At 46.1% G+C, this 15,667-nt stretch overlaps 1 protein-coding gene across 2 annotated transcripts; it reads left to right on the top strand.

Annotated features, from left to right (window-relative positions):
• The first annotated feature begins 1,963 nt into the window (after positions 1–1,963).
• Positions 1,964–15,402, top strand: LOC131101401 (ribosome biogenesis protein bop1-like). Of its 2 annotated transcripts, none has more exons than XM_058046484.1 (17): positions 1,964–1,987; positions 9,315–9,578; positions 11,331–11,459; positions 11,525–11,593; positions 12,296–12,450; positions 12,516–12,633; positions 12,722–12,823; positions 12,900–13,112; positions 13,176–13,337; positions 13,397–13,477; positions 13,561–13,630; positions 13,695–13,827; positions 13,901–14,084; positions 14,156–14,447; positions 14,870–14,954; positions 15,032–15,139; positions 15,205–15,402. In XM_058046484.1, exons 1-17 carry the CDS (start codon positions 1,979–1,981, stop codon positions 15,356–15,358), a joined length of 2,328 nt encoding a protein of 775 aa, XP_057902467.1. In that variant the 5' UTR covers positions 1,964–1,978; the 3' UTR covers positions 15,359–15,402. The 2 variants fall into 2 exon arrangements, with proteins under 2 accessions (XP_057902467.1, XP_057902468.1); XM_058046485.1 differs by lacking the exon at positions 1,964–1,987 and adding an exon at positions 4,147–4,163.
• Positions 15,403–15,667: the final 265 nt, after the last annotated feature.

Raw genomic sequence — 15,667 nt, 5'->3', positions numbered from 1 at the left:
GCGTTGAAAACCTTGCTACAATTTCCAACATCCTATCTGTGTGAAGCGGGCTTCTCTGATGCCAACCAAGACAAAGTTACAGAGCAGACTGGACATAAGGAACTCACACATGTCTCTCCGTCTCCCATCACACCTAGACGGGACCATCTCGTCTCAACGAAACAAGCTCCCACTGATTCAGAGGGTGAGTTATATTTTCCCTGCAGTTAACATTTGTTTTTAGACCCGTCGTGTTATTTTATATTTGCTGTATTTTTCTGCCACACATTGCCGGTCCATGAAAAAACACCCAAATCACACCGGTCCATGGTGCAAAAAAGGTTGGGGACCCCTAGTTGAGCCTTAACACTTCCTGGTTGTGTCACATGGTCTCACGTTCACCCTGACGTCCTGACCGAATATCTGCCTTCAATCGCGACAGTAAAGTAGCAAAAGTATTCGTTTTTAAAATGAGGTTTTACAGGAGTGAGAAGAAATGTTATCCTTCTACAGATTTATCTCCAGCTCACAGCTAAACCTGATATATTAAACAGTAGTAATATTCATAGATTCTTTATTTAATTATGACTGTTTGGCTACTTCCTTCATTTCTACAACATAATATGAAGTGTTAGGTATTTACACGCTAGTAATATCAAGAGTCAAATCTATTCACGTTGTAGAAACTTTGAAGAATGACGTTCAAAGTTGCACACATCAAACTCTGCACTGAAAAAAAATGATTTTTTGGCCCTGTAATTATTACCTCAAATATTAATTTAAATTTTACAAGGGTTTATTATTTAACTTCTTTTACTCTAAAATCTCACTCTTTATTTAATGCCTTACTTGATGATTGTGTGTAAATTTGTATCCTCACATTTATATGTAAATTTGATCACTGACACCAAGTAATATTTACAGAACTAATGTATTGATTTTACAACCCGATACCAGATAGTAAAATGTACTTGGGTAATAGCAGTAAACCTGGCCCCCTTGTGGCCATTCTGCGCATGCGTCAGAGGATCGTTAGCCCTCAGACTTCCCAAGGCAAAGTTCGAGGGCGCCATGTTTTCACGGGAAGACGGTGGAAGACGACATGCACAGTCGTTTAACAAGGAAATTCATCGATGTGGAGCCATATGGGTAGGTCATATGCTTATCTGACTTTTTTCTGTCACCTTGCCTCATCTGTTGACGTCAGTGTTATAATATGAAATACTAGACATTAGCATTAGCTTACCTTTAGCCTGCCAGCTAGCTAGCTATCAACTGCGAGCTTTGTGGAGGCGTTTTCGGTTGCAGAACAGGAGATTTTTATGTTTATTAAATCTGTAATGATTCATTCCTTATATATGTTATTTGATTATTTTGGCAGCAGCAGTGTCCTCAAAGCCATGGGAATCGCGTGTAGCTTAAACATTTGTTGAAGTATGCTAGCGACCTGAGTCTTGGGGATGCTGTCGGGGAGCGGGAGTTTTTGTACAGCAGCAGAGTTTGTTCATTCATTCATTCATTTTCTACCGCTTTTTCCTCACAAGGGTCGCGGGGGTGCTGGAGCCTATCCCAGCTGTCCTCGGGCGAGAGGCGGGGTACACCCTGGACTGGTCGCCAGCCAATCACAGGGCAAGAATTTGTTCAGACCCTGAAAATATATCAATAATGACTGAAACCAGCCTGGAAGGATTAGAAATTTTGGAGCAAGGTTAGTTCACCGCATCTGTGGTCATTTTAATGTCAAAAAATTGTACGGGAACTTTTGTCATCCGTGTTCTACCAATGATCCAAGTATAACCAAATAAACGTTTGTTTTAATTTCACATATTGGAACACATGATATTGTCATGAAGCAGAGTCTCAAAGTGCTGGCATTCATAAAAGCCACTTCTAACTTCTCCACCTTTGTAGATACAAAGTCAGCATGAGAGACAGAACAATCAGCATAGTCTGTTTGATTTGGCACCAACACATCCACTGGAACCCGAGCCTCCCGACCATGTGTGAGGTAGTAGGGGGTATGGTGGGGGGGTGTACCCAGTGCTTGCGTGAACCGACGTGTTGTAAGCAAAAGCCACCTGTTTCAAATGGTCATTGCATTCACCACTGCAAGCCAGCAAAGATTTAGCTCGCTGGTCAATCAGAGTACGGTTGAAGCGCTCAACCATACCGTCAGGCTTGGGATTATGTGATGTAGTCCAAGTTTTCTTAATGTGTAGCCGTCCACACAGTCTTTGTACAATTTCCGCTTCAGACTGTCTGCCCTGATCACAATGTACCATCTCTGGGATGCCACGTGCTAACACATAATCCTCAAACACACACTGAGCAGCAGACTGAGCAGTTTGATTAGGGAGAGGATGCAAGTTGACAAACTTGGAAAAATAATCCTCAATTACAAGAACGTGCCAACTTCCTTTAGATGTCACTGGAAGCTCTAAAATGTCCATTGCAACTCTTTCGAATGTAATCCCCCCCATGGGAGCACGGTGTTTCGGTACTGGGGCTTTGCGAGTCTGACCCAGCACACACGGTTCGCACCACTGGCGAATTTTCCTGGGCATAGAAGGCCAGTTACAACGTTCCCTAGCCTGCTCCAACACTCTGCTGACAAATGTGCTGAAAGTGACCCCACATGAAGATGAGACAGAATTTCAGGAACCAGTGTTGCAGGGACGATCACCTGATGTTGAGGGGAGGAGTTCCCCATTTGGTATAAAATTAATTCACCAATGACAACCTTGGGAACTCAGTCCAAAGCTTCCTGTAGCCACCGGGAGCCACCTCTCAGCTGCCCCCAAGGTGGACGGGAGCTCCCAGCCTCGATCCAGTGCAACACAACACCAATGTCGGGCTCTTCCTGCTGCCGTAGGATCAAGGCAGTTAAAAGAACATGCAGGGGCTGCCCCCCTGGTACCAGGATCATCAGGAAACAAACAGCGACCTGTCACCGATGGTGGAGGGAGTGTCAACAATATTAACCGTGGGTGTCCTCGTCGGGGCGCCTCGAGAGGGCATCAGCGTTTGTGTGGCATGGCCCCCACTTGTACTGCATCACCCAGTTAAAGGGACAGTACAGAGAGAGAGCGACAAAAACAGCAGCAACAACAATTCCCATGACAACAACAATAACAAACAGGACTGCATCAGTTAAATGTCAATGATGGCTTAGGGTCACAATGGAGATGATATCAGTGAAATGAAACAGGCATATTCACAGAAAAGAACTCCCCGAGATGGGTGCCCTATATCACAGCGGCCTGCAGTGATCAAGGCTTCAGCCAAGTCAGTCGCTGCCTGCTCCTGACATTTGGATTTGAGGCAGGGGTCAAGTCCAGCAAGGAATCTCCTAAATGTTTCTTCCTCTCTGGGAAGGCCTCATCCACTAGCTTCCCTATATCAGCCGCATACACATCCAGACTTTGCCCCGGGGCCCAGCGTCACGCAGCTAGGTTAGTTCTGAAATTGTCCAGGAAATGTCTCGGCTGAAAGGCTTCTTGCAACTTCGCCTGTACGGCAGGATAATGCCTGGACAATGAAGGAATGAAGGGACTTATATTTTATCCTTTTATCCTACAATAATGAATAGTTTACTTGTTTAGCCGTTATCTAAACTTAAAAGGCAGTTACACCCACATAGTGCTTTGCGTGATTTGCAGCAGCTTAATACACCCACACATTTGAGTCACCATGGCATAGACACATCAAAGGAGCACACAAGCATCAAACCTCTAGACACCTGGGGTGAAGGACACGCCACAGATAGGCCGGCACCACCAGCGCCAGGCTCTCCTCACCTTACTGCCCCTTCACGGATTGGTCCACATCTGCCTGCCATGGAAGGGCGCTGTCTTCACCCATTGGCCGCCAGCAACCGCTGCAACTGCAACTCACAATTAAAACTGGGCAGGGACGTTTAGCTGTGCTCTTTTTGTCTGGCTCTGTATTAAGACCAATCTCTCGATAGGCCTACAGGGAAAGACATTAAGCCCGGAGCTCCGTTGCATTAGGTTTGTCTGTCAGGAATAAATCTCTTGAATTGCATACTCATGTATGCAATGTGGACAGTGTGGACTCATGTGGTCATCCTTCCTCCAACTCGACACCCACTTGGACGATGTCACAGGCAGTCTCGAGAGCTTTAAGGTTTGACCCCAGGATGCAGAGAGCAGGACCAAATGCAGGTAAAAATATTTATTTTTTGCAAAAATTGCAGCAGCAGGAAAGAAGCAACTAAGGAAGCAAATGGACAAACTATAATGATCCCACACAGGGAGAAGCACACACCTGAACTAAATACACGGGACAAATTAGGGACAGGTGTGGGTGGCTATGGCAACGAAGGCAGACGAGGCAAAACAGGAAGTCCAATACAAAATAAGAGTGTCCAAAACGGAAACCAAAGCCCAGACAGGGAACACAAACAAACGTCACATGGGAACCCACACAGGGTGTGACAGACGAGGCCTAAAGTGAAGGTGGCCAATTCCTACAACAGCAGCAGGTAAACGTCCCACAGCTGGAAAGCAGCTTTGGATAGTCTTGTAGGGAGGTTACAGGCTAGTTCATCATCGTAATCGCTGCCAGTACCGGCCACTATCGCCCTCACGGCGACTTCATATTGGCCAGCAGGACAAACTTTCGCCATCAGCTCCAGTGAAGAGCAGCAGCAGTTCAATTTTCCCATTACTGGAGAAGGGCCTCTCCCAGTGAGAGGATGTGTAATCGAGCGGGTCTTCCTCGCGCTTCCACATCCTTCTGGTCTCACTACAGGTCTCTTGGTCCCTCGCGAACAAGTCCTCGCCACACTTTAGCAGTTACGCTAATCGCAAGTTAGCAGGGTCAGAGTCACGGTAGATAGGGACAGACAGAGAGACAAGAGGTTTTGTGCCAGAGTACACTACATTGATAATACACTATAGATTACAGCAGCAAAAGTACAAAATACAACCAGTATACAGTGCAAGTGTTCAGGAAATTGCAGCGGAAGCATGACCTTAAATATACGATCAAAGCTTGCACCTGATAAGTAAAGCACATGCTAATTATAATAATGGTATTGCACCTTAAATAACAACAGACTATGATATGATATGATATGATATGATATGATATGGTAGTAGAAGTTGACATTATAAAAATAGGTTATGTGATTGAAAATAGTCAAGCTTATATGAACATAAGCAAAGCCTATTAATTGTACACCATATAGGCAGATGCACATCCACATAGTGCATCATGGTGAGATGTAATATCAGAAGTTATGCTTAAGTTATGTTTCCTGCAGAAGGGGGAGGGGTTATACAGTCCAATGGCCACAGGTAGGAAAGACCTCCTGTGGCGTTCTGTGGTGCACCTCAGTGGTCTCAGTCTCCGACTGAAGGTGTTCTGGTAGGACTCCAGGGTGGCGTGCAGGGGGTGAGAGCTTCCTCAGCATCCTCCTCTCTGACACCTCCACCAACTACTCCAGCTCCACTCCCAGGACCGAGCCAACTCTCCTGATGAGCCTGTTGAGTGAGTCTCTTAGTGTCGGCTGCCTTCAGCCTGCTGCCACAGCTTACTGCAGCGTAGAAAATGCCGCTGGCCACCATGGAGTGATAAAACATCTGCAGCATGGTTCTGCAGACATTGAAGGACCTGAGATGGTGGTATCGAGATATAGAGACACGGTAATGAAAGCTGTTTGTGACCAAACATAAAAAGGGTTCTGGTCAGGCTTTGAGTAAATGTTTCCATTTGGATATTGGTGGCTGGAAGTGACATTGCTGACGAGTTGTTGAAAGTTGAGTTCACTCTTAAGATCTGAAACACACCATGTTGTTCTTCATCCAGTCATCATAATATAATGATCTGTTTCTGGGTAAGATGAATCTGGTATTCCAGATTGGAATCCTGTGAGGTGAAAAGTTGTATGTGTGTACCATCTTCCAATACGATAAGATCTGCTCCCAAAAGTTAGATAAAGTGACAGGGAGCTTCTGAATATGAAAATCACATCCCAGCAGGAATTCCAATTTTCCTCATTCACTAAACAACTTTTTGGGGATGCAAAACCAAAAGGAATCACAATTTTCTATCTACCAATTCACCCAATTCAATTTCAGGTAGCGTTTAAAAAGTCCTCCATCTTTATATTCTTTAGCCATATTGCCCTTTCTGATGTCATGGGTTTTCATTCATTCATTCATTCATTTTCTACTGTGCCCTGGACTGGTGGCCAGCCAATCCGAGGGCGCATATAAACAAACAACCATTCCCACCCACATTCATACCTATGGACAATTTGGAGTGGCCAATTAACCTAGCATGTTTTTGGAATGGGGGAGGAAAGCGGAGTACCCAGAGAAACATGCAAACTCCACACAGAGATGGCTGAGGGTGGAATTGAACTCTGGTCTCCTAGCTGTGAGGTCGGCGCGCTAACCACTCGAATTGCCAAGTAAGTAAATAAATACTATTGATCTCTTTGCTAGTTGGGAGTAAAGTTGGTCTTTGGATAAAGTCGTTCCTAAATATTTCAGCTCTGACTTCCCAGGTGCATGTTGAAAATGTCTTTGTTACATTCATGGATTGGGAACAATTCATATTTCTTAAGATTTAAACGAAGTCCATATACATCAGAGAATTTGTGACTCTCTTTAATTGCAGTTGGAATTTTATTCTTCACAAGAACAACAAAAATATTTTTTTTTACAAATACATTTCATTAATTAATAAATTAATATAAAATTAATAAATTAATTGTTTACAAGATCAGAAAACTGTAAAATGCTGACAACTATGGTGCACAAAGCATCATTAAAACACCATGTATCGATAAAAGTTGGCAGGTCATTTGACAGTTTATAAAAACCAAACTCGAGCCTCAGTCTGCATCGGACGCTGCAGCGCCAGACTGAGGCTGCGTCCTGACCCGCACGCTCCTCAACCTTGTTCCTGCGCGACACATAAATAGCCAGCTTTGCTGTGCCCGAAACAAAGTTGAACAGCTGCCATTTTCTCTGTGCTTTCTTTTGGTACCCTGCACCGTAAATGAACACATTCTCAGAAAAGGTGACATTAAATAGATTAAAAACCTCAGATAAAAGAGTGAGGAAACCTGTGAGTCTTTCACACACGCTAAAAAAGTGAAAAACCGTCTCAGGGTGGCCACAGAACGGGCAGGTGTTTGACACAGCGGAGCTAAAAGTGCACACAACAGCGTTGCAGGCGATGGCACCGTGCAAAATCCTCCATTGGAGGTGAGCAGTTCGTTTGGGGATCGGGGGTTTGTACAGGACTCTCCAGCATTGAGCCGCTCCGTCTCCACCCAGCCTGCTGATCCACACGGATGGCGTCCTGTCGCTCAGTGCTCTCCTGCAGATCACTCTCACACAGTCATGGTACAGTGTTTTTGTCACCTGTGCGGAGGTCTAGTTCCCGGGCCTTCTTCAGCAGCGGGCCAGAAGCGTCGCCGAGCTGAGGAATTAACTGCAGATCCGGAAAGGGGTCCTCTAAGTCGGGTTCAGTCCCTCTTTGGTATCTGGCCAGGAGAAGCTTCTCTGCAGCGGTCAGCTTCCTCCTCCACAACTCCAGAGCTCTCTGAACTGCCCTGGTGGACCGGATCCCCAGCAACAACCCCAGCGCCCCCGGCATTTGTCATGTCCTGTCAGGCCCGGCTGCGTTGATCACCTGCTTCAGCAGGAGAGTCCTGGAGCGAAGCAGCGCTGCCTCCATGCCTGGCATGGCCTCGGGGGACATGTTCAGTCTGGCACCATAAAAGAACGGCTCGTTTAGAAGCCAAAACAGAGAGGAAGGTCTTTTGCCTGACCTTTCCTTAAAAAAGGCCCATGACTTGAACACTTTGGAATCGAGTAGAAACAGAGTCCAGTCCCAGGTTACTCACATGTCTGAACATGCAGCTGGCCACTTCTCTCCACACCAGATCCGCCAGACCTGTTAAAAACCTTTGAATAAACTGTAAACTGAAGGTTGCGGTTCTGCTGGCCAAGTGGATGAGGCCCTGCCCCCCCTCCTCTCTCGACAGTGATAAGACCCACTGCAGTGCACCCAGTGTATAGCCAACTATCTCCCCCACGGCCAGCGCTACTTCCTCCACGCTGCACAGGGAGCCAGCTCCCACTTTGACGACGTGCTTCCGCACCATCCATTGTGGCTTATGTATTATTCAACAAGCTAGAGTTAGTGTTTATGTCTTATGTATTATTCAACAAGCTAGGGTTAGTGTTTATGTCTTACGCATTATTCAACAAGCTAGGGTTAGTGTTTATGTCTTACGTATTATTCAACAAACTAGGGTTAGTGTTTATGTCTTACGTATTAGTCAACAAGCTAGGTTTAGTGTTTATGTCTTATGTATTATTCAGCAAGTTAGGGTTAGTGTTTATGTCTTATGTATTATTCAACAAGCTAGAGTTAGTGTTTATGTCTTACATATTATTCAATAAGCTGAGGTGAAGCAGAAATACATATGGAAATCAATTGTAGAAGAGAAGAAGAGATGAAAAGTATACTTTTCATTTCTTCATATACTATAAGAATGAAATGAAGAAAAAAGTGTCTCGATAAGTGGTATAGAGAACCAAAAGTAGAAAGATATGGAGTAGTAAAGCAGTAAAGGAAAGTAGCAGAAATGGGAAAGAAAAATATATTATGGCACGGACATCCAAGCAGCTCCCTAAAATAGGGTAGGATATGTAGATGGGAAAACACAGGACAGGTCTGTGGGAATATTGTCATAAAATAGGGAATGTAGAGCATATATTCATTCTTTGTAGTTAATATAAACATGAAAGACAAAAAAGAAAACAAAGTAGTAGATTGACAGTTGAGGATATTCTGGGGCTAGAGTCCAATCATGTAGGCTTTAGGGAAATACAAAGTTCTTCAGGAAAACAGCTTTAGATGAAGGGATTTGCTTTTGCAATTGTTAGCATGAATATTATATCATTGTGATTTGAATTTATTTTGGATTATTGGAGTGGTTAGCTCTCAGGCCTCACAACTAGGAGACCCGAGTTCAATCCCACCCTCGGTCATCTCTGTGTGGAGTTTGCATGTTCTCTCTGTGCATGTGTGGGTTTTCTCCGGGTACTCCAGTTTCCTCCCACATTCCAAAAACATGCTAGGTTAATTGGTGACTCCAAATTGTCCATAGGTATGAATGTGAGTGTGAATGGTTGTTTGTCTATATGTGCCCTGTGATTGGCTGGCGACCAATCCAGGGTGTACCCTGCATCTCGCCCAAAGACAGCTGGGATAGGCTCCAGCACCCCCTCGTAAGCGGTAGAAAATGAATGAATGAATGAATGAATGTTGACTTTGGTGTTTTTTAGGGTCTTCAGCCACACGCCTTACCAGAAGATGGCGGTAATGCACACCACAATTGCTTGCCAACCGCCAATAAACGACAGAAGAAGGAGGAGGAGAAGAAGAAGAAACCCACGAAGAAGAAACAACAGCACCTCTTCCACGAGTGGCGTGAAATGGAGGACACGCGGAAAAGTGCAGACTCTGGCGAGATGAACGCAGTTCCCGAAAGGACCCAGAAGAAGAAGAAGGAGAAAAGGAAGCGGGACGTCGAGCAAGAGGGAGACGGGGTAATGTGGACTAGCTGCTAGCCGTTAGCCTAGCATGCCATCTCAGACACAGTCGTCCTAGTCGAGCCTACCGGTGGTCTCAAACGTTGGCAAATAATCCAGCAATGTTCCAACAATTTGGAATGTGTCAAATCAAGACTGGGATGAATTGTATCTGATTTAAATTCATACCTCCTTCACTTCTCTAGTCGAAAAACTAAATGAGTTAGAACAGATTTTATTCGGAAAAACGTGCCTTTGGTCCCCGTTGCTTGGATACCCACGGACTAGCCTACTACACAGTTTATCTCAAATGTCAGCAGTAGCCATTTACCTGTTTAGATCAGGTCCAGGGAAGAAAATGAGGGTGTGATATTTGTCATGTAGTATGTGCCTGGCACTCAGCACAGCTAGCTAGCCATCATCCACCACAGCAATGTATACAATCAGCATATTTCACCAATCTATTGTTACCATCATATCTGCGTCATCCATATTGAACAATACATCAACAACAATGCATTCATTTGTTGTCTTCTCACATTATTCACTGTAAACCTGAATGGATAGCAGCTTTATCCACCTCTGCTGGGCCCTCCAGCCACATCCGCTGCCTTCTGAAGCACATGCAGCCGACCCCCTCTTTAGTGACTGGAGAGGAGATTAAAAAATCACTGTGATATCAGTGTGCACAACGCCTGTTTCAAGCACGGCTCAAACGTCATCCATAGCCCGAGGCAGCCCCACCCGCAAGGAAAGTTCCACCTGCACTAAAAGTGCTACGTAGTGTCTGCATGCTCCCATCCGTACTGAGGCGGTACTCATCCCCAAATGTTGCCCACACTTGCTAGTACAGCGGGTGGACACCTGACAAAAAAAACAAAAAAAGGAATTGGGTACTGTATAGGATACTAATACACTATCGTCTCTAAGTACCATTCAAAGGTGATGGTGGCAAATACGTGTTTAGGAGACTTATCAATATGGATCACTTGGATATGATGGTAACTGGTGGAATATGCTGATTGTATACATTGCTGTGCTAGCTAGCTATGTGCTTAGTGTGAGGCATAAACATGACAAATTTCACACCTTTTCATCTGAAGATGTAAATGGCTACTCTTGACTTTTCAGAGAGATGTTCACAGCCTAAGTACTGTTACTTTAGTACGGTTATTTTAGGGCTATGTGTAGGCTATCTGACCAAATACAGCAGCAACGGGTCTTGAGTCAGAAGTGGTGTGAATGAAGCAATGACACACTGGTGATTTTCAATGAGATTAGTATTGCAGACTTTGGGGGGGAGGGTGAGCGGAACAAAATGGCAGACAAAGACGACAATTTAACAAACGGATCACAGCAGTCTAGTTCAAGTAGCTGGGTGTAAAAGTTCAACATGCAACGTGTCTTTCTCCACGGAGTTGACAAATCTTGGATCACAGCTTTTGTCTTGATTCATTGTCGAAACAAACGCAACTAACTTCTTTAATACTTGGCTAGAGAAGAGAATGAGCCATTACATTCAAGTTCCCGCCATGCTTTACCAGCTCCAATGAACCTTGTCCTGCTTTTTCGGCATGTTGCAGATATTGTCTTACACAAGGACAATGACTTTGGAAGGCTTCAGTCGAGCTACAACCATACGCCACCTTGCTTTCTTCATGAAAATGTCACTCAGAATGTAAACAAGCCGCCACATGTGGGCCACCTAGTGGATGCAGTGTGAATGGCAGCTGCCACTTCCGGGTGCTATTGTGTACTATCATGTCCTAGATGTTCAGCATCAACGAGAAGCTGTCTGACAGAGGAGACTCAGACAGCGAGGACAGCGTCTACTCCGGCCTCCAGGATTCAGGGAGCGACAGTGATGATGATGATGATGATGATGATGATGAAGCACAGGTAGGATTCATCAGTCACCGTTATCCTGGAGAACCTTTCTGGCATCTTACGATTTCCACTTGCAGGATGACAACTTGAAGGATGGAGACAGTGGACGAACAGAGGAATATGACCACGACTCATCAGATGAAGAAGTCAGTCCATTTTTATTTGGACATGGTTGAATACTTACCCACTTTATTCATGTTACTGGTGGCAAATAGTATTAATAACCTGGATGATATCTCCGTCTGTGTTACTGTTCATAATCATTTCATAGAATGGATCGCCATATAACATGATGGGTTCTTATATTTTTTGGTTTCAAAGTAAATCCGAGTTGATTACAGTCATTCTTTAAAGTCCTTAAGTGAGACTTGCACATGTTTTTGTGCCTTCTGAAGATGATGGAGGCAGCTGGGAATGCACGCCTTAAAAGCCATCTTGTGAGCTGCATACGAAGCACATTGGCTTTATTATCAACATTGGTACGCCCAAGAAACATGTTCCTGGCGTAGTGGCACCTGGCCACACCACAGCAGCTAGATACTAGCCGGCTAGCGACTAGCTTGGGCACACACTGGCCAAAGGTAACGCTACCTTTGGTTTTGGAGGCTAGTTCCTTTCTATGTTGCTATGTGAAATCGATGCACCCAGGAAGGAAGTACTAAGATATTCCAAGTACGACGTGTTATCATCAATGCGCCTGTTAGTACATGCTCATTGCATGGATGGAAAAGCTTCTTGGAGCTTCTGACCTGTTTTTATATCTTTTGAACACAAACACATACGTATTGTGGATGATGGCTACTTATGAGTAGCAGATCACCCTAACTTGCTGTTGCTGGTTCCTACAGGATATCAGGAACACAGTGGGGAACATTCCCATGGAGTGGTACAAAGACTTCCCTCACATTGGCTACGATTTAGACGGGAAGAAGATTTACAAGCCAATCAGGAACAAGGACGAGCTAGATGAGTTCTTGGAGAAGATGGACAACCCGGACTACTGGTGAGGTGTTAATGTTGGACTTTGAAGGCGGCGTGAAAGCATGCTGACGTGAAGCTGATGTGCAGGAGAACCGTCACTGACAAGCAGACCGGAAGTGACATCATCCTGTCAGATGAGCAGGTGGAGCTGGTGAAGCGGCTGCAGCGAGGACAGTTTGGAGACGTCAGCTTTGATGAGTACCAGGTGAGGCGTCCTCTGCTGTGGCTGCGGCCCCGACTGGAAGTGTAGTAGTTGTCAAGTGTTGAAGCTAAGATACGCTGGTGCTCCTCAGCCTTGGGTGGATTTCTTCACTAAAGACGTGATGCTTCATCCCGTGACCAACAGACCAGCAGACAAACGCAGCTTCATCCCGTCACTCATTGAGAAGGAGAAAGTAAGGTTCCTCCTCCTCCTGCTCCTCCACCATCTGTATCTTTGGCTGTCGTGTGACTCCATCTGTCTGCTACCAGGTCTCCAAACTAGTCCATGCCATCAAGATGGGCTGGATCAAGCCTCGCCAGGGGAAAGATGACAGCAGAGGCCACTACTATGACCTCTGGGGCAATGAAGACTCTTCTCTCCTGGCCCGACACAGAATGCACCTCCCTGCCCCTAAAACCCCTCTGCCTGGCCACCAGGAGTCCTACAACCCTCCACCAGAGTACCTGTTCACCGATGAAGAGGTATGTCACCCGGGTGTGGTTAGCTGCCAGGTCACATGATCATCATCCTCTCCTTCCCTGCAGCAAGCTCTGTGGGAGCAGCAGGATCCCTCAGACAGGAAGTTGCCCTTTGTTCCCAGAAAGTTCTCCAGCCTCCGTCAGGTGCCAGCCTTTCCTCGTTTCATCCATGAGAGATTTGAGCGTTGCCTGGACCTTTACCTGTGCCCTCGCCAGAGGAAGATGAGGGTAAGACATCTTCATCACCTTAAAACAACACGCTTGCTTACGCCATCGTTACTCTGCAGGTCAACGTCAATCCAGAAGATCTGATTCCAAAGCTTCCTAAACCCAAGGACCTCCAGCCCTTCCCTACCACTCAGTCCCTGGTACACACAGACACACACACAGACACACACACAGACACACACACAGACACACATTACAGTCACATGTTTATGTACTTGTTCAGGTTTATGAAGGTCACAGCAGTTTGGTTCGTTCCATCAGTGTTTCTCCATCAGGACAGTGGCTGGCTTCAGGTAATGTGGGAGTGTGGCTTAGGTGTAGTGCAGGGGCCCAAAGTGAGCAGAATTTGTCTTTCAGGGAGTGATGACGGTTCTGTCCGGTTCTGGGAGGTCAGTTCGTCTCGCTGTGTCAAGGTGGTCCAGGTGGGCAGAGCAGTGAAGACCGTGTGCTGGAATCCCAACCCGTCTGTGTGTCTGCTGGCTGTCGCCCTGTAAGCAAGCACCATGCGCTCGTCTTTCACATCCACCCGTCTTTTATCTACTCAGCCCATCTCTGACCTGCAGGGAATCGCTGGTGTTCATCCTGTCTCCCTCCTTAGCGGACAGAGAGGTGGTCTCGGCCTCGGAACGTCTCCTTGCCGGTCAGCAGGAGGCGGTTCCTACAGATGTAGCGGGGCCTGTTACCTGGGTGGACGCGGAAAAGGAGGAGCATAACCACGGCATCCGCCTCAAGATCCAACATCCCAAAGTGTGAAGCTGATCCTATTAAGTGCTGACGTATGAAATTCCTTCCAGAGTCATCACTCTTGCATTCTCCAGCCTGTCCAGCAGGTGGTGTGGCACACCAAGGGTGACTACCTAGCGGCCGTGATGCCGGACCACTCCAGCCATCAGCAGGTGTTTATCCACCAGCTCAGCAGAAGAAGGAGCCAGAACCCCTTCAGACGCAACAAAGGCCTGGTTCAGTGCGTATCATTCCACCCCATCCGGCCGTACTTCTTTGTGGCAACCCAGCGCTCCATCCGCATCTACAATCTGGTCAAGCAAGAGATGAGCAAGAAACTCCAGGCCAACTCCAAGTGGATCTCCAGCATGGCTGTCCATCCTGGAGGTGAGATTATTTACTCATTTGCATATATGCTGTAAGACCTCCTGCAGGAAAGGAGCAGAAGCTAGTAGGAGAGAAAACACCTTCCAAATAAACGTCACTCTTAGTTCATCTCAATCTGGCCACAAGAAAGTTCTCTCTCACACGTTGGCAAAGCCAGGCATGTTGAAGGATTTACTTACATGTACACGTACATGATTCATTGAGGCGGGGGCGGAACGCCTACCCCCCACGTGCTTTTACTTTAATGTCCTCAAATAACAGAAAACAGCAGGAAGGTCTCATGTTGGACAAACGTTATCATTGCTTAGCTGCGGTTTGCTTCCAGATCCTTCAGTTACTTTTGATGGACAAGTGACAGATGAAGAAAACATCATGGAACAGCTGGGGCTGGATTTCTATCTCACCTGTGTGTTTCCTCACAGGTGATCATGTGATCTGTGCAAGTTACGACTGCCGACTGAGCTGGTTTGACCTGGACCTCTCAACCAAACCCTATAAGATGCTACGGTACGCAACCACAAGACTTCTCAGTCTTACAGACTTCTCAGGAAGTACTGATTGTTGCTGTCGCTTCCTGTCTGCAGACATCACAAGAAGGCAGTGAGGAGCGTGGCGTACCACAGACTTTACCCGCTATTTGCCTCAGCATCTGACGATGGCTCAGTGATCGTCTGCCATGGAACCGTATACAAGTAATTCAACACGCACACACACATGCACACACGCACACACTCTAAATCCTCCTGTCATCTCTCAGTGACCTGCTGCAGAATCCCCTCATTGTTCCAGTCAAGGTTCTGAAAGGTCATGTGATCACTCACGACCTTGGTGTTCTAGATGTGACCTTTCACCCCACACAACCTTGGATCTTCTCGTCTGGCGCTGATGCCACCATCCGACTGTTCACATAGCAGCCTGTCAATCATGGATGACTTTTTCTAATAAACAAAATGAATACAGATAGACCTGTTGTCCATGGTACCACAGATACGCACCACAGCACTCAAATCTTACCTTTAGGCATCAGCAGACATGAAGTGAAAGAACAAGGCTAGGAATTATGTGTAGTGGTCTTGGAGAGGAATCAATGTGTGGCCAATACGGAGCCTACTTTTCTACACGGTTTGTCCTCGGTCGGGTCACGGCTGTGCTGGCTCTATCCTGAAGAAGATGGACGCTGAACATGTCCGATGCACAGCATCTCCAGTCAGAGGAGCCGT

Source organism: Doryrhamphus excisus, chromosome 14, assembly GCF_030265055.1.
Source record: "Doryrhamphus excisus isolate RoL2022-K1 chromosome 14, RoL_Dexc_1.0, whole genome shotgun sequence".
Taxonomy (NCBI): domain Eukaryota; kingdom Metazoa; phylum Chordata; class Actinopteri; order Syngnathiformes; family Syngnathidae; genus Doryrhamphus; species Doryrhamphus excisus.
Note: the sequence above shows the minus strand (reverse complement) of the source record. Positions and strands in the feature narration are given on the sequence as shown.

What these genes read in the sequence shown, in the direction of transcription:
- LOC131101401 (XM_058046484.1), top strand. An exon ending in ACGACTCATCAGATGAAGAA is followed by an intron (nt 11,594 to 12,295) that starts GTCAGTCCATTT and finishes TGGTTCCTACAG; the next exon opens with GATATCAGGAACACAGTGGG. An exon ending in TCAGCTTTGATGAGTACCAG is followed by an intron (nt 12,634 to 12,721) that starts GTGAGGCGTCCT and finishes GGTGCTCCTCAG; the next exon opens with CCTTGGGTGGATTTCTTCAC.